General features: G+C 41.8%; 1 protein-coding gene across 1 annotated transcript in view; it reads left to right on the forward strand.

The window, feature by feature from the left end:
* The window catches only part of mthfd1l (methylenetetrahydrofolate dehydrogenase (NADP+ dependent) 1 like), a 43,607-nt gene that overhangs the window by 13,656 nt on the left and 6,406 nt on the right, over positions 1–23,545 (forward strand). Inside the window, 9 exon segments of the mRNA XM_085372396.1 lie at positions 975–1,115; positions 2,357–2,425; positions 6,792–6,903; positions 14,944–15,083; positions 15,506–15,547; positions 18,080–18,183; positions 18,319–18,496; positions 19,759–19,866; positions 19,963–20,115. Coding sequence (XP_085228522.1) covers positions 975–1,115; positions 2,357–2,425; positions 6,792–6,903; positions 14,944–15,083; positions 15,506–15,547; positions 18,080–18,183; positions 18,319–18,496; positions 19,759–19,866; positions 19,963–20,115 — 1,047 coding nt within the window.

The raw sequence follows: 23,545 nt of genomic DNA on the forward strand, positions 1-23,545 counted from the left end.
ACATGGCCTGGCCTCGGATATCTCTGTTTTATTTTTTGCTTTTTAATATAGCAAAACCATGACTAAAATCTTTCTCATGCATGTCCACTCTGATACACTCCCCTCTGCACATGCTCCTCTGTTCATGATACAGCCCAGATGTAATCAGCCCCCTCCACCACCACCATACATCTGTAGTAATGGCAGCTAAATGAAATTCTCTAAATAAACATTTCACGTCAGTGGGAAGCTAGCAGGCCTAAGTGAAAGCAAATGTTTAGAGAATGAGAAAAATGACCCACCCATCCATCCACACTCACACACGTACACACCTAGAATAGTCTCTAAGCTAGTTCACCATATGGTTATATTTATGATCATTGGTAAATCCATTCTGTTTCCACTGCCCTGCACTTTCTCCAGTGCTGGTTATACTATAGCCCCTCGGGTTATTATCAGTGGGAGTAGGAATAGAATTCTTATATTCCTTGAGGGATTATTGTGGGTTTTATGCTTTTTTTTTCCTAACCTTACTTACTCATGTTTTCTTGTTCTCTCCATCCTTTTTTTGTTAAACATAAATCATGACAGAAACTCGTATCAAAACAAGTTAACTTAAAAAAAACCTATAAACATGTTTTTCTTCATCAAATTAGCTGATCCGAAACTAGGCCATGTTCATAGGACTTTATTCTCTTTCTCATGTGATAAGCCTGGTGACTGCCGTTTTGAAGAAAGTTGCCAGTTTTCTTCCCACGCTGTGCAAAACATTTTATTCACTTAAAGCTTTTATTCTTGAGTCTGAGAAAGATAAATTAGATTGTAAAGGCTTAAGCTTACTATTTTGCATTCTAGCTCCAAACAAACTCATCCATTAAACTTTACTGCAGGTAAAACATTTGTTTTCAGCTCTCCGCTAGCAAGTGTATAAAAGAACTGCTGAAACTACAGTCCTGGTTTATGTCGCAAGTGATTTTTCTTTTCTCACACCCCAGACTGGGTTTGACATTGCAGTGGCCAGTGAGATCATGGCCATCCTGGCCTTGGCTGACAGCCTCGGGGACATGAAGAACAGGCTGGCACGCATGGTGGTGGGGACCAGCCGCTCTGGACAGCCTATCACAGCAGAGGACCTCGTATGTATTTAGTGTTGTAATCTCATTTGTAAGTGTGGAAGTATTATTGCTGTCTAACTCAGAGAATTTTAGACCAAAAATATGGATTTTTTAAAAATTTGTTCTGAAAAAAGTTGTTTTTGTGCTTAAGACTGTAAAGAAGAGTTATAGAAAGATAATGGTTTTAGTCCTTATCAAGCTATCTTTGATTTATTTAAGTGATACGAAACATCTTCAAATCTTAATTTGAGAAATTAACTGTATATAGTGGAAGAAAAACACTTGTAGTGTAGAAAGTGGAAGTTTTTTTTCACTCTGGAGCATTCAGCTGTGAGTTAGTACAATGCTCCAATCTTCCCAGGAGTGAATGTCCCAGCTAATTCACCATGAAGTCCGACCGTGTAATGGTCAGAGAACACAAGCAGAAAACCCGAGTGTTAATCTCAGACTTCACAGGCCTCGGTTAACATGTTAAATGTTAAAGGTCGTGAAATTAGTTACAAAAAAGGACTGAACAGGTGTGGCTCCTTTGGAATTGTTGCCAAGAGAAAGCCTGTATTCTCAGAATCAACTTTCTGAGATTTCCTTACTTGGATGATTGAGCTTGCATCAACCAACCAAACCAACACAGCATATCAGCACAAAAACATCATACCAAGTGGCAAGCACGGTAATAGAGGGAGGATTTGGGCAACCGTGAACTCTTCTGTATACCAAAGTATTCTAGAGTCAAATGTGAGGCCATTTATCCAACAGTTAAAGCTTGGTCAAAGCTGGGTCATGCGACATGTCAATGATCCCAAGCACAGGAAAACTTTAAGTTTTAGCGACCCATATTAGATTCTTCAGGCTCTGGTTTCCCACACATGACTGTGATGTTTCAGAGCTGTAGAGGAGGAACCTCCATAAAGTTGCATTAGCATTTCTGATATGCCAGGATGTGAAAACACAACCACACATCAATGCCTGCCCAGTGGAAGTGTGTGTGTGTGTGTGTGTGTGTGTGTGTGTGTGTGTGTGTGTGTGTGTGTGTGTCCACGTTGCTGACAGAGCATTTTGTGCAAAGCAAGATTTACTTGCATGCAGGACGGAAACTTGCAAATGGACTGTAAAAACATTTATCATCCAAAGTGGACAGCTGTTTGACTATACTTTACATTATCAGTTGTTTGTATTAACGAGCTCAAAGTTTTGTCTGAATCTTGATAACCTGCTCTGTTTTCCAGTCAGCACCCTTATTTTTCTCTCTTCCTCTCCGTCAGGGTGTGAGTGGGGCTCTGGCGGTGTTAATGAAAGATGCTATCAAGCCCACGCTGATGCAGACCCTTGAGGTGAGACCTGTGCACAGCCCCTCTTAAATAGTCGTTATCCCGCTCAGCTGAGCAGCTTCTGATGAATATCTTATGGAATAAATGGGTTTGCTCCGCTGCTGCCGGAGAAAGCGTTCCGCTGAGATCCTTAAAGAAAGGATGATGGATTGGCTTTTTTCCTCCCAGGGCTCTTTATCTTAATGGCAGTTTAGCTCGGTGGACAGGTGAAGCTCTCGGCCAGGAGATCCGCCTGATCCAGTTTCATGCAGCTGTGCTAGGGAAACACTTTAATTTGGTTGTGATGATGATAACAAAACTCTGCTTCTCACAACATCTGGCTTTTATTAGGCGTTTGAGATTTTACCTTAAGAAGAATTAGACATGTGATACCACAAGGATATTTCTTCCATGTGGACAGAAAGCACATACGCACCAACATATTTGTGACACTACGCCCAAATCTTGTCCTTGCAGCCAACATGATTAGTCAAACTCTATGGGAAGCTGGGGCACTTTTAAAATTGAATACACCCAACATGAAGGATGCATATTTTTGGTTTTCCCAAGTTTATTTGTGCATTTTTAGAAGTTGTGATTAAAGTCCAAAGCAAGGATTCAGTTTTGGATGATGACATCACAGAGAATAAAAGAGTAAAACTTTAATGTCTCTGCTTTTTTTTTTTTTTAATCCAGTAAACACTGATGATTATCTCTAGTGTACTCCTGTTTTTGATATTATTATTATTATTTATATATATTTCTCTTTTTTTCCTATGAGCAAGCACTTGGTGACAGTGGGAAGGGAAAAACTCCCTTTTACCAGGAAGAATCCCCAGGCAAAACCAGGCTCAGGAATGGGCACCCATCTGCTGCAAATGGGTGGTGTTGAGGGAATGCACAGAGAGACTCTCTGCTGGACAGGCTTCCATTAAACCCAATCCTAATATATGTTTGTTAAACAGGATTGTATACAAGTGGAACATTGGCTTTTATGCATTTTTAATAAGTTCTCACCAACGTTTGGACAAACATATTCATTAGGCTTGTTCTATAAAGGTGTTGTGTTATAGCATCACAGTAGAATGTGTCATCTTTAATGTTCACATTCCCGAATGTAAGAGGTGCGATCAAAACGTTCTGGTCAGATGCTATTTTGAGCACCTTTTGATTTTTTTTAAGGTGTTTGATTGGATATCGTTTTTTTTTTGTTTGTTTGTTTGTTTTTAAATAATGGGATGATTGCTTTTGACTTTTTGATCACACTTGATTCAGTTTTCTTGTGCACAGACTTAAAACACTGAGTTAAAGGCCAAAGATTTACCACACAAGCTGAGGGTACTTTTCTGCCCATTTGGTTTAAGTAATTAAAGTTTGCAGTGAACACAATGTTAGCAGTCATGCTTGTGATAGCGACTTTTTGTTTCTCGTTTTGACGTGATGGCTGTTTCTCGTTTGTTTGTTCCTTGTTGGTTTTTGAGCAGAAAGCTTGATTATATGGCTGCTGGGTGGAGAAAATAAACATCGACTGTCCCGGATTCTGTGTTTTCAAGGGTGCGGTGAGGGTTGTGTTGTACGAAGCAGAGATTTGGTTACTTTTTGTTTTTGGGAGGAAGCGTTGCGGTCCTGTTGTGTGAAACTGTTTCCTGTGTGGGTTTCCTGCAATTCTGGTCAGGGAACTGGTATCGGGACCAAGCGGGCCTCAGAGCTCCATGAGAATTTTCCGCCGAGCTTGACCGCCTTTGCCCTTTGTGCCCTTTTGGCTCGTCACGGCTGTGAATGCAGATGCACTCCTGACAATAGAGCTGGCATACGAACGCTGGCGCTGAGCTTGCATTTCTGTGTCGTTTTTAGATGGGACACAATTTGGATCACAAGAAGAAAGGGGATAGTTTTTTCTCCCTGTGTACGTGTCTGTTAAGCAGACTTCAGTTGTTGTGTGAGTTTTCCAAACATCCTGTCTACGTGGAGGTTCACAGAATGCATCTTTCCTGGGGGAGAGGAAGTAGACTATAGTATAGAGGGCAAGGGTTGTGTGGAAATGCGGAGCAGTTTGAGTCGTTGTGCTGTGTCAGAATACATTTTGGATACTTTGTCACTTTAGCCCTGCTCTGCAGTTGACATATAAAATTGGCCAAGTGATGCGCGATACCCGGAAATATTAACATGATCTCCGGTTTCCTGTTTTTATTCGTCTCTCTTTCCGAATGTTCCTAATCCTTGCGTTCAACAGATGGAAAGGTGACACAATGGATTTTCATTGATTTCCACTTTCATTCCATTGTTGTTTCCTCCTGGACAGATGTGGAAAGAGTGAAAATTTTGCACTGGGTCAAGTTAAACCTCAAAGTTTGCAAACACAGATGGAAATCCGTGTAATGTTTGACGTCCATGTCCTTCCACTAAAACACAGAAATGGATGTGATGTTTTTGACTAGGTAATGGTACTAAATTGCAATTTCTCTTCATCTCACGGTCTGCGTTTTGTCTTCTTCCCCCTTACTTTTCATTCTTAACTATGCATACACTTTTTTTTTCTTTTTTCTTTCATTCAGTAAATGCTGCTAGTGGCAGCTTCGCTCGTGACCTTGTTAAAGAAATGATTTACTCCTCTGAGGGGAGGCTGTTTATGCTGGGTGAGGGAGAGGTATGCAAACAAAAGCCTTGAAAATCAGACTAGGCCTTCCCATCCTTCCCTTTTCCTCTCTCTCTTAAGGAATTCATATTCAGTGTAACAATGGGTCAGCTGCCTTCCCTAGTTTTCTTTCTAAGTAATGACCTTTTTTTAAGAGCCTGTCTAGAGTGCGGCAGAAGGATTTTGATCTCGATGAGTGGGCCTTTCCCTGGCAGCCGTAGTCTTTCATGCCTTTCTTGCAAGCAGGCTGCACTCCACAAAACGGATCTGAATTATTCCGAGAGGATACATCTGCTGCTTGTAAAGTACACCAGCTGTGCGTCTGTGCATTTGAAGTAACTTTAACTGGGAGGCAGCAAAATAAAAAGTCATTAGTTATTCCTTTACTTTATTTAATAAGTGATTTAGTCCAAGAAATGTTGAAAAATAGTGGAAACATGACAGTAACAATTCTTTACACTTAAAAAAAAAAAAGCCAATGATATTCAGTTACACCTAGTAGAATATGTGTCAGTGTTAACTCTTTGAGGTCCACGCCAAGAAAAAAGCAATGGAAAAAAATTTGTTTGCTTTTCTTATTGACTTGGGTGAGTAATCACCACAATCAATACTTTTTTTTTTTCAATAGACCCTGGAGTTTTTAAAATATTGATCTCTACCAAATGGTTGAGATGTCACTCAATGGTAAAAGTATGAAATGTCATGTAATTCAAGTACAGTAGATAATACAGTTGAAAAAATCAAATAAAGGCCCAAATTATAATTAACTTAATAACAAAAACTATCCAGGGCATTGGATAGAGTTTATTTCTAGTAGCATGCCAGTGCTACTTCCTATCAAAGGAAAGTATATCAAACAACAAAATACATATTTTTTTAATCTGCAAATGTGAAAAATGTGCAACAGCACAAAATACTCACATTCAGGCCACTTCTGATTGAATGCTACTGTGGAAAATCATTTTTGTTTGTAAAAAAATAAAATAAAAACAGTGCAAATCGAGCACATCTGCTTATGGTTTTGGTCGTTGGGGTCTTATGGTGTAGCATTTACTCTGTGGTGGTGGAGAGCTGAATCATGGTTGTCCAACTCTAGATGCAGCTTGTTAACTTGGTTCAGACACAGCCAGGCAGAAACCTTTTGAGAGCCATCGGTTTCTGGTCCAGTAGGGCACAGTCCCTCTTGTAGACCAGGTATTCAAGTCAAGGATGCATCCGAACAGTGGAATATGCCATCTCCTTAAAGATGAATTGATCATCGGAATCTTAGGTATTTAAATGACATCAGCCAATCTTACCTATAGCAAACCTGTGCAGGGTGACTTAATAGAGCAACGGAAAGGAGTGATTTTTGTTGTATTTCTTACTGACTCAGTGTTTCCTTTGTGTCTTTGTAGGGCTAATCGCTGCGAATGTGAACTTTGCACAGCTGCACTGCCAGATTTGAGGCCTTTAAGTGCTCCTTTAGTTCGTGTGGGTGTGTTTCTAGCCTTTCCAAAGCAGTCCAAATCAACAGGCAACACAAGCCTGGCTCATATTCAGGCTGGCAAGCCAGTGAAGGGCCTCTTAACTTCTGCCCACTGTTTAGACAAACCCCGCATCAGCATGTCATCATTTATCCTGGCAGCCGGGGTTAAAAGATGTTGAATTTTCTATGAAAGAAGTGGTTAGTTAGTATTTAAACTTGGTTGCCATGGGTTGCAAAGTTTTCTCAACTCCTCCCATATGTTTGTGCACCCCTCTTAATTGTTGTAGGGTACGCCGGTGTTTGTCCACGCTGGGCCCTTCGCCAACATCGCCCATGGCAACTCCTCAGTGCTGGCAGACAAGCTGGCTTTGAAGTTGGTCGGACAGGACGGCTTTGTGGGTAAGAGCATGCGGCCCATGCATACAGATCACACACACACACACACACACACACACACACACACACACACACACACACACACACACACACACACACACACACACACAACCACAAAACCTTTGTGGGGATGACAGACAAGAAGATCTCAGCTGTCGGATCTAGGAGTCCCAGATGTGTTTGAACTGAAGGCTTAAGCTTCGTTAGTAGAACAAACAAATTTATAACTTATAATTTATTCCAGCCATGAACTTCAGCGTGATCCCCTGCCGCTGAAGGCTTTAGCATGAACTCATTATCAGCCTGGTTCTGGATCTGTTCTGCCTGCCTCTGGTGGACTAGCATTCTGCTCTGGTGCTGTTCCTCCATAACTTTCTAAGAAGCTAGTCGAAAGAAAAAATATCAGCGCAGAGGAAGGAAGCAAGTTGATAATCTTAAGAGCCCTTGGAATGCTTTAGAGTAAACCACACTAATCCCTTCAACGTCAAAGCACACTGCAGCATTTCCATTTTTATCGGCCTATCTGTCCCGCTGCTCTCTCCCTGTCTTCATTTACTTTGGCTGCAGGAATATGTCTGGAATGCATGTGTGTGTCTGTGGTTTTTGCCAGGTGCATTTGGCGTACACGCAGATCTCCTTAAGGCGTACGTTCACGTTTAGGCGACAGATACTTTAGCCATCAAAGCTATAACAGGTATAAAAGGAAAAAAAAAGGTTGACTGCTTGGGCAAAACCAGCGTTTGTCCAAGCTATCATCTGTGAGTCGGACAAATGTGAGGGCAGAGAGCTGGATTTCACAACACTGAGCATAAAAGCAGGGAGACTTGTATTTGTTTTAAGCCTCCACCTCTCTCCATCTCACTTAGTTACCATCTGTATGTCTTGTTCCCTGTCTCCCTTCCCTTTCCGCATATTCGCTACCTGACTCTCAGGTATGCCGGGAACCCCCCACCTGGCAGCTGGGACGCGTGTGCCCTCCTCTCGTTCGTCCCATCTACAAACAAACAGGAACACTGAAAAAACAAGAACATTTTTACAGATGTAATGTGGTACAGCAAGTCATTTCTTTGTGCAATCTTGTGCAGTGAAGCCCAGCAGGAGAGTAAACCCGTTTTCAGATGATCAGATAGGTGGTAAAACTGTGATGATGTTGATAATTGTCTGTGAAGGTTCTCAGTCATCCAGGTCATCGTAGTCAAAGGAGCTTGCAAAGAAAAGCATCTGGACTTCTTTAAGTTACTTGAAGACGTTTCACCTCTCATCCGAGAAGCTTCTTCAGTTCTAAGGTCAAATGGTGGGGAGTCCCAGATATAAACCTAGTGGGAGTGACCCCCCAACAGAGGGACAAAAAGACCCCCTGATGATCCTCTAATTGCCTGAGCCAAGGTGTGAAACTGGGTGTGGGTCCCAATCAGCCAGAGTTTTGGGTGAGTTCATTGTGAAACCTGGCCCCACCTTATCATGCGAATTCCTGAGATCAGATGGCCCAGGATGTGAGTGGGCGTTAAGGCGTCTGGGAAGGGATCTCAAAACTGGATTATAGATGGCAGAGAGTTGGTGTCGTAAACCCCCGCCTCTGTTCAAAGATGGTCGCTCACAGTGGACATAGATGGCTTCTTTCAGTCCTGATGTTGATAATTCCATATTTCTCAGAAAATTGTTTAAATAACACGGTATGGTAGGTCAAAGATGAAAACAGAAGGAATATAGGATTTGGCATCATCCTGATGTCTTATTCTTTTTCACCTTGAAACTCCAAACCTATTGAAAAAAAGACATCTGCGAGCCAACACATGAAGTTTTCCTTCATTGTGTCACCGCACATCATCCTGATGCTGTAAATGCAGACTAAGGTGTGTAAAAGCAATATACACTCACTGTATTAAAGGTAGAATTCCCTACCCTTGTAGGAAATCACATTGCCTTGTATAAAAGAGTTTTGTCAGAAATAGAGGAGCCAACTACTTGTTAGTATTTGTGTTACTGTAGTGGTTTAACAAGAGAGATAGACAGTACACATATTTTGAAATGTTTGCAGGAGCCTGTTAAATATTTAGGCTCTGAAAAATTATTATTACTATTATTGCTATTATGACTAATGACCAAAACTGCAAAAAATTAGGCTAAAGTTTTTTTAAAGGACAATTAGAGTGAAGAAACTACGTCTGGCACTCATGTACAGTAAACACGCCCAAGTTTCGTTAATTGCTGGGACCCTCTTTGGTGAGTGAAAGTTGTTGTTGTGCCATGAACTCTTTGTGAACTCCGGGGGGGTCCGGCACTAATGCTCACTTTAAACCCCCTTTTTCATCATTCTTAATATTATTGTGGTGTTTTTCAAGTCACTCTGGAATCTGGACTTAACATGAAGAAATGCTGCTTTTGCGGGGAGGGGCGGCTGTCGGGAGATGAATTCCACATGACAGATGTGTGCGTCTCTTGTACCATTAACCGTCTGGAGTCCTGAACGCAGATAACCCCGCGACACTTATTTATTATAAGGTTTAAAAGATCACATTAGAAAACGTGAAAAAAAGGTTTTGCAGTCATGTTGGAGTTTTTTTTTTAGAGTACGCTTGGGGAGTGTGATCGTGTGTACAACGTCTCTTTATGTCTGTCTCCACGTTGGTTGAGTGTGGAGTAAGTGCATATGAGAGCATGAGGGTGGGAATGGATGTTTGTATCTGTGTGTGCCTGTATGTCTGTGTCTATATGTCAGGTTGGGTGTCAGGCGCCACCTCTCTGGGGACATCTCAGGCCCTCCAAGGTTTGGAGGCCTATCTCCCCCTACCACCACTTCCCCTGCCAGTGGCGGACCCCCTCAGACATCGGTGCGTTGGTGGTTCTTTGTGTCCGGGGATGGGCGTCCAGGTACACACCGGCTCACTCCTTGGCGGCCGCTTATCGGGGCCTGGAGCCTGGGGCTCGCTCGGGCCACTTCGGAGGTGGGGTGCCCCCGGCCTCTCGGCCTGGGGCTCGGTCACTCAGGCGCAGCTGGCTGCCGGCGGAGCTCACGGGCGCGTCACTGCAACTCCCCCTGGCTTCTGCTCCGCGGCTGCTGAGTGAGCCCTCATCTGGGACTCTCCTCAGCTCTTTCCGGGACAGTGGCGCAGCTGCCCCTCTGTTGGTCTTCCTTGGTCTCTTGTGTTCTGGGGGCCTCTGGATGTCTGGAGTTTTGATCTCCTCCACACCTGCTTCACGCCCTGGAGGACGGGGCTGTGGCCCCCCCACACCCTCTAGCAGATTATTACATGAAGGAACCTTTTAAAAAACAAAAAACAAGCACGTCCATGCTCACAGGTGTACACACGGGTGATCACACCCACAAACTACACCCTTTTTGGCTCCTACCTCAAAGCACACTGTGTTCTGTTGATCTTATGTGCTGCACAATAATGTTTAACATTTAGTATTTACTGTCATATTCCCATATATCATTGTGATGTTGTTTATTCTATTACTCTTGTTCTCTTCTGCTTGCTTTCTTTTTTCTTTCTCAGCAGGTGATCCAGGTGATTGATATATGCATTTTTTTTTCTCTGCCCGTTCTGTTGGTTTTTGTCTTTTGCCCTTCTCCCCCGTCCCTCTTCTCAGCTGTTTCTCTTTCCCTCTTTCTTTCTCCCCTTCTTTCCCCCAGTCAATCTGTCCCGTATTCAGTAAGTGAAAATAAAATAAACAATAAAAGGTGAATCAAATGGACCATTACGGCAAGGCTGGGATGGTCAGTTTGGTAAAGTAAATCCGTTGGGCATCTTTCTTTGCCTTTAGACAACAATTCTGATGGCAAAAGAGCCAAACGGGACAGGCCAAAAAAAAAAAAAAAAAAAGGAGTTTTTTTTTTTATCACCTACATAGACAAACAGTTGCTTGAAAATTATGTTTGAACAATTATGTGAATTCAATTTAAAAGAAAACTCGGTTACATTATAGAATTTGATTCTAAATTGGCTCTAGGACAGCGGTCCCGAACCTTTTGGTTTATGTATGCTGGTTTATCTCCGACAATATTTTCACGGACCGGCGTTTAAGGTGTTGCGGAAAAATACAACAAAATAAAACCAGTACCAAAAAAAGGAAGATTTATTCGTAACACACGGGAAAAGGCCCAGGCAAACAGAGTTAACGATAAAAACCGATTTTAAAAACCCTGAAAAGCATAAATTTCACACCTGAGCCTCAACTCTCGCAACCAGTCCGTGGCCCGGGGGTTGGGGACCGCTGCTCTAGGAGGTAATGTGAGCATGAATGGTTGTCACCCAGCAAATAGACCACTGGCCAATAGTCCAGGGTGTACACCACCTTTTGAGCAAATGCAGATGGATGAGAGATAAATCACATTTTTTTATGATCGCTTGAACATTTAGTTAGAAATGTTATAGGATTAGCTGATTTAGCTTTTCTCAGTTTGTTTGTTCATTACACAAAAATTAAAGAAGTTAAATTAAAGAGCCTTAAGGCAAATAATGACAGGCATGTGTTCTGACATTTGATTAAAGTAGTAGTACTTTTTACTTTTAAGTCTCTTATTGTGGAAAACTAACAGCACATAGATGGTCGTGCAGCCTGCTCTGCAGTGTTTGTGTTTTTATTGGCAGCTGTGCTGATACCAATGCTTTGACATCTAGTTCCACCATCCCGATCTTTCTCTCTCTCCTTCTCTCTGACTCTGCTCACAACATCATCGACCTCTTCCTTCCCTCTCGGTCTCTGGGCAGTTCAGGGTTGTCATGCAGAACAGGAAGCTTGCCAGTGTTTCCTTAGGACATCCTCCGGGTTCACTTTCCCGCTTGATGCAATGCCATCGAGGGGAAACTGTCTTTTCTGTTTTCTTTCTTTCACCTCTCAATATGCTGCGTTGTGTCGTGTGAGTACTCTTGTGCTCGCTTTTTGTCATAAAGTTTCTGGAAATCCACAAATACTGTACCTAAGAATCAGATTTTTGTTGGCAAGCTGTTTTTGTATTCAGAGCCAAAGCTCTAGTGTGGTGCTAATGAGAAACATTGCACTGAGCGCTATTTGGCCAAAAGAAAGCCGAGTTACATTTTTGCAGTCCTCCCGCAGGCTTTATTTTTTTTCCTCTTTGAGCAGATAGACTTTTCAAGATGCAGGCAATGCAGCCAAGGCCCCCCAAGTCACAGTTTCTGCTAAATGTTGTTGTTGGTATTCCAAGAAACTAAGTCCTGTTAGACTTAGTTCTTCTGCTCTCCAAAAGACTTTCTCAACTTTCTGATTTAATTTCATTTCTCACGTATTTCCATCTTCTTTCTCTCCTCCTCTCGCCTTCCCTCCTTGAAGTAAATTTACGCTTGCGTCTCGTGAAATAAATCACACCGTGACTAGCATTAAACGAAGACAAACAAAGCAGAGTGATGCATTTCTTCTCGCAAACACTTGTTTTTTCTCTAAAGCCTCAGAGAGATTGACCGTGGCTCAGGGGGTTGGGAATCGCATCTGTAACCGGAAGGTCGCCGGTTCGATCCCTGGGCTCTCTGTCCTGGTCGTTGTGTCCTTGGGCAAGACACTTTACCCTACTTGCCTACTGGTGTTGGCCAGAGGGGCCGATGGCGCGATATGGCAGCCTCGCTTCTTTCAGTCTGCCCCAGGGCAGCTGTGGCTACAACCGTAGCTTGCCTCCACCAGTGTATGAATGTGAGAGTGAATGAATAGTGGCATTGTAAAGCGCTTTGGGTGCCTTGAAAAGCGCTATATAAATCCAATCCATTATTATTATTATTATTATTTCATCAAATGTCAGACACAAGTACTGCCAAGCTAAAGTACTCTCGTGTTTCCAAAGGCATGTCAATAAATGTTTTCAGCAAATTTCTTTTTGGATTAAACACAGTTTAGCTCATAAAATTTAGTGAGGATTCATTATTTTGCTGTCATAAACTATAAGTCTTCAAAGTTGAACCAAGAAAACGACCTGACATATTAGACATTACATGTAATAAAAGTAGAATGTACAAAAGCCTGATTTATTTTTTTATGTAATTATAAAAGCCTTCCAAAAGTTCAAATCTTCCAAAAGTTATTCCATCATTTAGTTTTTTAATAACGGCGATGGAAAGAGGCGTTGAAGGTCATAGCTTATGATTCACTTCACTTCAGTGACTCCTCTTGGCGGAGACAGCTCTCATCAGGATGGGAATGATTTATCTTAGAATGAAGGAGACCGCTCAGATTTGATTTGCAGTGACGCTTCCCTCCAAGTGGAAATAGATCCAAGCCCCCCTCCCCTCGTTCCCTTTTCAATTTGTAAACCCATGTCTTCGTCATTACTGTCTACGTTCAGAAGTGGAACTGGTCAAAGCCCGTCTCTGTGGAGCTCAAGTCTGCGCACAGGGTCCTACGCACAAAAACTTGTATGAGACGTAAAACTGATCAGAATGACACAAACATTTTATTTGTTTTTCCCATCTGAGTCCCATTTGGGGTTTTTTTGTTTTTTTTTAATTGTTTTAATCAAATTAGCTGTCAATAAGGTTAGCAGTTGACGAGCACAGATGTTACACCACTGGAAGAAAGAGGTTATCCAGGATGGGTCAGTTTGAGCAAGAGGGGAAGCGGGGTCTGTAGATGATTAAGTTTATGGGTTGTGTATTGGTTCTTTAAAAAAAAAAAAAAATAAAAAAAAATGTTAACTCCAAAAAAACTCCCCAAAAATGGGAAAATAACAGCAAACTCCTCCTGTTAATGTTATTTTTCGTGAATACCCATAGTGAGCGATTGAGTAGTGAACTACTTTGATAAATGTTTTCTGAGATCAGCTGGTTTAGACTGGTTCCTTTAAAAAAAAAAAAAACATTTTACACTAATATTGCGAGGGCCAGCTGCTACTAATGGACCACAACTTGTTAACATTATGTCACGTTGACAAAGTCCTCTATATTATCGGGACCCGTGGGAGACATTCAAAACAAACGTTATTAATTTGACTGACAGAAAATCATGCTGCATTTGAAGGCTTAATCTCTCTTCTCGTGGTCACAAAGAGTTCGTGAAGCGTTAAACTACAAACTGGACTCCATGCACGTTACGGTGCATTTATTCTGTTTGGATTTTAGATTTAGATTAAATGTTTTACTGGAAGATTTCTCGTAAAATATGTGTTGGAACAAAGGCAAAGCATTTAACCAAACAGCAAAGCCGTTAGTCTTTACTAGTACCAGTAAAAGTGTTGGGGCAATGCCACTATAGCTCACCTGGTCGAGCCTGGTGACTGAAGGCCACTCTAAATCATCTCTTGCATGTCATTCCTCCCTCACTTTCTCCTTTTCTTCTTGCACACACTCTGCACTGTCCTCTTGAATAAAAGCTAAAATATTTGCAGTAATAATGTAGTCGACTTTCAGCGCATTGTGCGGTCTATCCTGCAAACTGTGATGATTCATCATGACCCATCTTTAGCACAAACCAAAAGCTTCAGAGATCACAAGGAAACAGACTTGGAAGCATGCAGTGAATTCTTCCCTTTCAAGTACCGAAAGGGAAGAATAATGGCATCTGAGCAGACTAAACAAACAGCCCAAGGTGATTAAAACCTGCCTAAACACTTTTGATGGGAAATAAACTTTAGTTTTACTGTAAAATGTGTAAAACTAGCCAGCATGTAGCAGGAAACCTTATCTTGACAAAGGCTGCCATTTCAGGTGGGGTATTTGCTTTGTTTGGAGCCTGTTCAAGAGGCCTGTGCGTAGAGCTGTCTGTATCAGAGGCCCTCTGTCTTTTTCAGAGCCCCTACAATGTACCCATTACTCAGTACTACTGTTCAGAAACCGTTCCCATGTCTCTTCCAGGCGTGTAATCGAGCTCACATGTGGTGCTGTGAGGTCAAATTGGGTCAAACCTTGAAGGTGGAAGATGAGTTATTTCAAGCAAGATGATACTTTAATGCCTGTGTCCAGCGCCGCTGCTCCAGCTTCTAACACGGCTGAATCGCAGTCTGCTCACATTCTTTATTTGCTGACCATAAATTTTAATATGTAATTCAATAATTCACTGGTAGACATGTTTATGCGTTTTGTGCCTGTTTCCTCACAGTGACCGAGGCAGGTTTCGGAGCTGACATTGGGATGGAGAAATTCTTCAACATCAAATGTCGAGCCTCAGGTTTGAGGCCCAGTGTGGTGGTGCTGGTCGCAACCGTTCGAGCGCTAAAGATGCACGGCGGCGGCCCAAATGTAGGTCAACACAGCGCTGTTGTAATAACACAGTATAGCCTAGCCATAAATTCTTCTCTGGTGTGGATGAATTAAAGAACCACTCACTTAAATGTCTCTGAAAATCTAGCGCAGCTTGTGATTGACAAACTCCAATAGTAAAATGCTCTTAATGGTCATGAAAGGCACTGCGATCCTGTGCTGAGCTGTAACTCAATTGAATTTAATGAGCTGACTATCTCATAGGGTTATCTCAGTTTCTTGGTATTCATTAGTCTTCATCCTGTTTGCTGAAATTAATCTTCCAAATTAATAACTGTGTTTATAGACTTGCTAGTGAAAATATTAAGAATTAGAAGGGTTGATTTCTTGTTTATCTCCCATATGGACAAAACCTGTGATGCTGAAGTGTCTAATTTGTTGGTCTGTTTGTACGGTTTTAGGTATCTGCAGGTGCACCGCTTCCCCGAGAGTATACCGATGAGGTAGGAACCATGAAAAATATGCATGAGCAAACATAAATATACACTCACCAAACACTTTGTTAGGTATATGCTTTGCTAGTACTGGGTTGGAACCCGTTTGCCTTCAGAACCGCCTTAATTCTTTGTGGCACAGATTTAACAAATTACTGGAAATATTCCTCAGAGGTTTTGGTCCATGTTGACACGATGGTGCGTTATCCTGCTGGAAGCAGCCACGAGAAGATGGGTACACTGTAGTCTTAAAGAGATAGGCATGGTCGGCAGTAAGAGGTCCGAATTCTGCCAAGAAAATATATCACCACCAGCCTAAACATTTGACACAAGGCACGAGGGATCCATGCTTTTATGTTGTGCCCACCAAATCCTGACGCAGCAGTCTGAATGTGGCAGCAAAATTCGAGGCTCAGACAAGACCAGACAAGGCTTTTTTCCAACTTTCTGTCGTTCGATTTTGGTGACCCTGTGCAATTTTAGCTTACTTTTCCTGTTCTTAGCTGGCACGAGTGGCAACCAGTGTAATTTTCTGCTGCTTTAACTCATCTGCTTCAATGTTTCAACATGTTGTGCATTTTTCTGCGTTTTTTAATTATAACGAGTGGTAATTTGAGTTTATATTACTTTCCTGTTAGTTCGAAGCAGTCTGGCCATTCTCCTCTGACCTCTGATATCAATAAGATATTTTCACCCAGAGAATTGCTGCCTACTGGATATTTTCTCTTTTTCCCAACCAGCAAATCCTGGAGATGGTTGTGTGGGAAAAGTCCCAGTAGATTAGCAGTTTCTGAAATACTCAAACATGCACCCACATCCAAAGTCACTTAAAGTACCTTTCTTTCCCATTCTAATGCTGCCAGCAGCTCGTCTTGACCACATCTACATGCCTAAATGCATTGAGTTACAAGAGAGTTAAAGAAAAAGGCAGTGTGGTAAAATAATGGGGGATGGGAGGTAATTATTGGCCCGTGGCATCACTTGTAATTAGGATAAAATAGTTATCTGTATCTGTCCTTATTGTATTTAGTCTGAAAGTTCAGGATGTTTTCAGGAGAATTAAGGCTATTTACACTCATTAACATAACTCTATTTGGTGATGTGCTTGGTGCTGTGTTTTGAGTAAACTACCATGGCAGTGAAGCATGACCGTGGGTGGTGATCCCACTTCCTCTTCATGCAGCTGTTTTGTGACCTGGCTCCTAATGGGCTTACTGTACACATTAGGGCTACTTACAGAGCAGTGCATCATCTTTGTATTAATGTATACTTGGTCTCTCCTCTGTGTCAAACATGTGTAATATTAACCAGAAAAATCATGGAAGGGAGACGTCATTTGACAGCATTTATAAGATGTTTATGTGATGCAATAAAGGGTCTTGGAGATTGTACTGAACCAGTCCACCTCAAGCTTTCAGCTGCATTCCCACTGACATTTAAATCTCCATCTACCTGCATAAATCTGCTGCCAACAACCGTGATTAGAAGCATTTGATGTATTAAGAGAACATTTGCCGTCGGTTTCTACTATGTAGACTTAAGCAAAAGTGGAGTCGGGATTCTTTTGGTGTGTGTGTGTGTGTGTGTGTGTGTGCATGCATGTGCGGCTGTATCTGGCCAAAATCAATATCTCTGTAAACTGCTTATCAGTTACACAAGAATCTTTAGCATTTTTTCCACTGGTGAGCTGAAGATGCAGGAAAACTTTCTCCATCTCATTTGTTATCTTTTAGGGGTTTTTTGTATTTTTATTATGACACAGAATAATTTCAGTATTAAGTAAGACAGGAATTTCTTTTTGGCGGGGGCTGAGTGTTTTCATAGAACAAAGATCCACAGGACACAATTAGCATGTAAGATTTCTGCAAACCATTTAAGTACTTATTTCTGACTTATATAGTACTCGGAGTGAGGGATATGGCCTTGAAATTCTATCACGATATAAGTGTAACAGGTTTTTAACCACCTGCTGAAAGCTCTGGTTTTCCACCATGTAGCTGAATCAATAAATTCCATTCTACCATCTTCCTCCCTCATGGAGTGCAACTTGGAAGTGCTCCAACGATGCTTGGTGGAGTATTTTGCTTACATTTAGGTCACAGATGATAGTATCTCCTCCCTCACGCCGTGATTTCACCTTTAACAGGAACCGTTTTCTTGCATAATTTGCAGGTTGTTGGGGAATGTTAAAGTAACTGATGTGCAGCTCTTGGGCATCCCCTGAACTTAAACTCGTGTAGAAAAGATGTGACACAATGTGACATTTTTATATTGCATAATATACCGGTGTAATCGTGGGCGGGATAATATAACACAGCCCTGTGTATTGTTTATTCTGTTAAAGAAGCCAAATGAACACATCCACCTTGTAAGAAACTGTGCAGCGCAGATGTTATGAAGCTACAGGACGTGTAGCTCGTCTATTACATTTATAATATGTTTTGGTTCAAGTTGTGGCACATTTTATGGGTTAGATGTGTTTTGTTTTTTAATAACAGTTTGTTACCTCTGCTCTCTTTCCTCTTTCTCTTCCACCTCTAGAACCTGAGCCTGGTTGCTGGCGGCTGCCGTAGCAATCTCAGGAAGCAGATCCAGATTGTACATCTGTTTGGGGTACCAGTCGTGGTTGCTGTTAATGTCTTCAAGTAAGTTGTATATTACGGCTATATTTTTTTAAAAACAGCTAACTGCAAGTAAAGCTACTAATTGTGATTAATTTGTATTTTATATAAACGCCAGCTTCGCGCTGCTAATGGTGCTTTTTTCCTCGGATCTTTTAGGACAGACACCCAGGCAGAGATCGACCTTGTATGTCAGATAGCGAAAGAGTGTGGCGCATCCGACGCTTTGCCGTGCAACCACTGGGCGCAGGGTGGAAGAGGCTGCTCGGAGCTCGCCCAGGCTGTGAAGGAGGCTGCCAGCAAACCCAGCGACTACCAGTTTCTCTACAACACAGAGGTGAGTGCAGATAATGTAGTGGAAATTTTATTTAGTTATTGCTCTACGATAGGCGGTATCCCTGTTCCTTCTGTTTCAGTGTTGGATAATTAGTAAATTATGTTGATTTTGGGAGCTAGAGTAGGTTGAAGTAAAAAAACATCAGCTGGTTTGAGTTAGCGAGTCTAGGAGGTTGTGACTTAAATTAACTGACCTTGTTATGCTGTTTGTGTCTTTGTGCATGGCTCCATTAGCAGTAAGCATGTGCCTGCATGCAAGCGCTCTCAACAACAGGATTTATTGGATATTAAATTAATAAATCAAACCTTAACTGCTGTATAATAAGGTGTTCAATCTTTTGATTATTCCATGTGCTAGACGAGTTAGAGGGAAGGTCAGACAGAAAACCTCAGGCTTGGATGTTTGCCAGAAGAGAAGGTAGTGTGAGAATATCCCATACCTGCTAAAGTTCCAAGTTAGCAGCTCGGATGGATGATACAGAAGAACTGCACCTCGATACACCTGGCAGGTGATGGTGTCTCATAGCGAAGATGCTGAAATTCTGAATATATTAGTGATGAGATATTCTGCGACAAGCTGCAGTTTAGGAGATGAAGAAAGAAGTCAAAGATGTGTTTATAAATGGTTTTTATATGTTTCTCATTAATAAGCTGTTGATGCCATAGTGCTCAAATCCGCTGTTATTACATGTTTTTGACCAAAAAGGAAAAACAAAGGTTTGTAGTGTCAAGTGAGAATCAGATATAACGTTCTTTTTTTAATCTAATGACACCTGAATGTGTCGGCTTTGTTTACAAACCACACCTCGGGCAGTTTTGCATTAGAAATTAGGCCATCAGTCTTCCAGGTCAGAAGTAATATTTGTGCATCCCTTTCAGTTTGTCAGAAGTCTTTTGTCACATTAAAAGAAAGTAGAATTGCAAATACATGAGTCCATCATTGATTGTTGTCTAAATACCCCTGAAATGGAGACAGGCTTGATCAAGATCTAAAAGCAAATGACATTGTGTACTTGGCTTCAGTCAAATGGGCAGAAAATCCGAATAAAGTCACTTTAACAGAGGAATAAAGGCAGCTTTCTTAGCTATCACATGTCTGATAAGAGCTCAAAGTTTAAATATTTAATTCATTTTGCTGAACTGTGTTTGATTCTGATGTCACGCTGATATGTGTTCACTTCACCAAATCTAATTTCCTCACTTCCCTTTGAGTGTAGAGCTGTTGTGTGTTCACCTGCATTTGACGCGCTGTCCTTCCGATAGATGTCGATCGTGGAGAAGATCAGAACAATAGCCCAGAGAGTGTACGGGGCCGATGACATCGAGCTGTCTCCAGAGGCCAAGACCAAGACAGATTATTACCATCAACAAGTGAGCTCACTGCCGCTGCAGTAACTGACTCATCTCATTTCTCTTTCCTCTGTGACAAGGTCACACAATGACTATTTCTCTTTTGCCTTTTACAAGGGTTATGGTTCATTGCCCATCTGCATGGCCAAGACCCATCTGTCCCTGTCCCACATGCCCGACAAGAAGGGGGCACCCACTGGATTTGTTTTGCCAATCAGAGATGTCCGTGCCAGCATTGGAGCTGGCTTCATCTACCCATTAGTGGGAACGGTACGTGGTCTGCAGCAGGTTAACGTTGACGTCTTGGTCCATGCCTCATAGCGCGAAGTCACAGAGCTTTTTGAAAGTGATTGGCTTCACAATACTGCACAGAGGTGATAAGAAAGTGCATTTGGTGTCACTTACAGAGAAAACTTGGACCAGCTTTATGTAGGCTGTAAAGCAGACGTCTGCACAGAAATCACACCACAAGTGTTTTCTTGTTTCTCGTGCCTACACGTTTGCCTGTGCAGCTGCTTCTTTCTTGAAGAATGTTCAATTTAATTTTGTTAACATGACACCGTTCCTTAACCTTGCCAAAGCTTAATATCTCCATTCTCCAACCCTTGAAGCTCATTCTGATCTTCAAGGGTTCGGTGGGTGTGTAGGATTATTGTTCCTTGAATGTGCTAATTCATCTGTCAATGTTAATTCCTTCCTCCCTCGAGTTCGTCCCCGGAGAGTGTGTGTGATTTTGGTCCTCTCTGTTGCTTTCCCTGAGCCATGTAGTCCTACTTAGAGCAAACAAGGCTGGCTGGAGCCTTTTGCTTGATGATGGGCTGGGCAGGCAGGAAGGAAGCGGCTTCCTGAGTGCTTTGGCTCCCGCTGTTTCACCAGTGTGCCCTCAGGGCCTGGCTTTGAAAGGCTGGGCCAGAGGTGTGAGACGCTGGCCATGCTTGGAAAGGCATCTTGTAGGGTTGTGGCATCTCTCCACTTTCCACAACCTGCCTTTGATGTGCTGCTGCCTATGGAGCCACTGGCACACTGACATCTCTTGAACTATGACTTCTAACCCAAAGGAAGTTCTTTGTTTGTCCTCTGAACTCGTTGGCTTAGCTTCTGCTTGACACACTGACCCAAGACTGAAACTTTTAATAGTTTAAAGATTACACCATTTCTAATCGCTGCATGATTTTCATGTTAGCACCTGTTGCTCTGGCACAGTTAAAATTGTGCTATTTTGTTTAAAATGGCTTTATTAAGAAAAAAGTCAAGAAACCTCCATGAGATAATTTCTTCGATAGAACTGTCAGGGGACTTCCGATGCCTTAGCTCTGATTACAGCTAAGAACTCAATTCTCCCTTCACGGAAAGAGGTGAAAAGCTCTCAGTCAAGATAATAAGAAGGAGGATGGCGGGGTTTTAGATCGATGGGTAGGTTAGGGGTCTGCAGGGTGAAGAGTCAGGAAGGCACTGATGTGATTCTCCAGATATGTATGGGAGGAGTTGCAAGCGGAACAATAGATGTCTTTGGAATTCATATCCCGTTAGAATTGCTTTCACTGAATCATTACACCCTAAACCAGTCAGGTTTATAGAAACGCCCTCCTTGGCTGAATATTCTCTGGTTAAACTTTAAAGATGGTTGATGATTAAAGATTTCTTATCAATTCTAAGAAAGGCAACAGATATAGCAGTTAGCCCTAAAGCTGCAGCATGCAATACGAGTCGATCTCCTGCAGTGCCCCCTTTTCTCTTCTAAGCCCCACCCATAAGCAGTAGTTGTAGTGGTCTACGCATTCACCTAACAAGCAAAAGATCCCCAGGTTGATGCTGGAAGGAGCCACAAATCCTATTGAGGTTTGGTCAGCAAAGGCATCTGGCATTTAAAGAAAATATCTGCCAACCCAAATACGTGGAGCCTCTTGCTGCAGCAACCCCATGTGAATAACGTATCAACCGAAAGCAGCTTCTTAGATACACACTAGGATGTTCCTGGTGACTAATTTACTAGTTGTTTAAACAGGAAGAAGAAAAGACCAGACTACTTTAAAAGATGGAGAACATCCAGAACTGACCACAGTCAGGCTTAAACATTCAGGGTGGGGGCAGGCTTCTGTCCAGGCTGGATTCTTGGATAGTGGACGGTGGAATTGCAGCATCTAGCATTCAGCTGACTTGTCGCCCACATCCCTACTACACGTGCTTCATACATGCTGCACCTGTGAATCGAACCCTGTTTTCCCAGGTTAAAGTCTTCTGTTTAATCACACCACACCATCTTACTTCCGATCTGGAATTTTTTGCTCTTCTTGCTACTTCATAGAACTTACCTGAACTCGCCTGACAAAACCTGTGATTGGCTCCAATCTTAGTGTAGAGTTTCTATTTTAAAAAGCCCAGTAATGGCACAGGATTCCCTGTGTGCTGAAAGATTATTATGGATTTTCTTGTCCAGTGATGGCAAAAAACAGCTGTCTGTTTCAGTTTTCATTAATTTTGGATAACTCTGTTATCTTAATGACCTGCCAGCCAACAGGTCCAGTAAATGTATTTATCTGGTAATTGACCTGTGCCTCAACTGCAGCTTTACTAAAGTTAAATTAGACACGAGGCAGAGATTGATCAAGTTGCACAGCGTCATTAAACGCATTATTCAGTTCTTCATCATCAAGGCAGCAAACATACATGAACAGATGCGTCTATGGTAGTATACATGTAGCATTAGAATGAATACACCATACACACCACAAATAAGCAGTAAATGTACAAAGGTTCACAAACAATGGAACACCTTTGGCAAAACGAAGGACAATTTACAAGCTTGGCTTTATTTATCTATGCAAGCACGCAGCCTGAAGTACATCACAGAAGAAGATTCAAAATTAAAGATTAAAAGTTTAAAAAGTTTGGCATGAAAAAATAAAAACCTGTAAGTACACACACATTTACAAAAAACCTGTACAGGATTTGTCATTCATTGACAATCAGTGATACTGTTTTTTTTAGCCCCAAACAGGATGCACCGTAGTCCGTAAAAAACGTAAGAAGTCCAAAGTGCACGGTTCAGAGCTCAGACTAGATCTAAAACTAGGGCTGTTCGATATAACGATAGATATCGGATGACGATATAAAAACGTCTATCGTTTCATTTTACACTATTGTTTGTTTTGTGGTGTTGCAAAATAAACTGTTTACAGCAATATTTTTTCATTGTTTTGATGGTCACTGTAGTGGCTATATTAATTTCTTCAAGTTCTCTCTTTCTCCTTTATTTAATATAACTAAACTACAGACGGACAAGCCCCTGTTTTTATGCGTTGTCGTTAGCAACAACGACGGTAACGCCATCGCGTGTCCGCTTGTTTATGTTCCACATAAACCTTTCACAATAAAGCTCAAGATCCTGTTGAGACTTTTCAAAATAAACTGAATCACGTGAAAGAGCAGATTATTTACGGATGAGAAGTAAAAAAAAAAATAAAAAAATAAAAAAAAGAGCCGCCAGGTGCTAAAAAATAAACCTTAGACTTAGACTAGATGTATAGTTTCATGCATCGGTTAAAACACTCGACTCCAGGTACATGATGCGCAGCTGGAAACACTTCCCGCAAGTCGAGCTGCCCGAGATTCACAGAATTTACAGAATATGTTACAGTTTTGTGATTTATATCGTTATCGGGACGATAGAATTCTTATATCGGGATATGAGATTTTGGTC

This window comes from Diplotaxodon limnothrissa, linkage group LG15 (genome assembly GCF_057381915.1).
Source record: "Diplotaxodon limnothrissa isolate DT_005_m linkage group LG15, D_limnothrissa_male_GT1.1, whole genome shotgun sequence".
Classification (NCBI taxonomy): Eukaryota; Metazoa; Chordata; class Actinopteri; order Cichliformes; family Cichlidae; genus Diplotaxodon; species Diplotaxodon limnothrissa.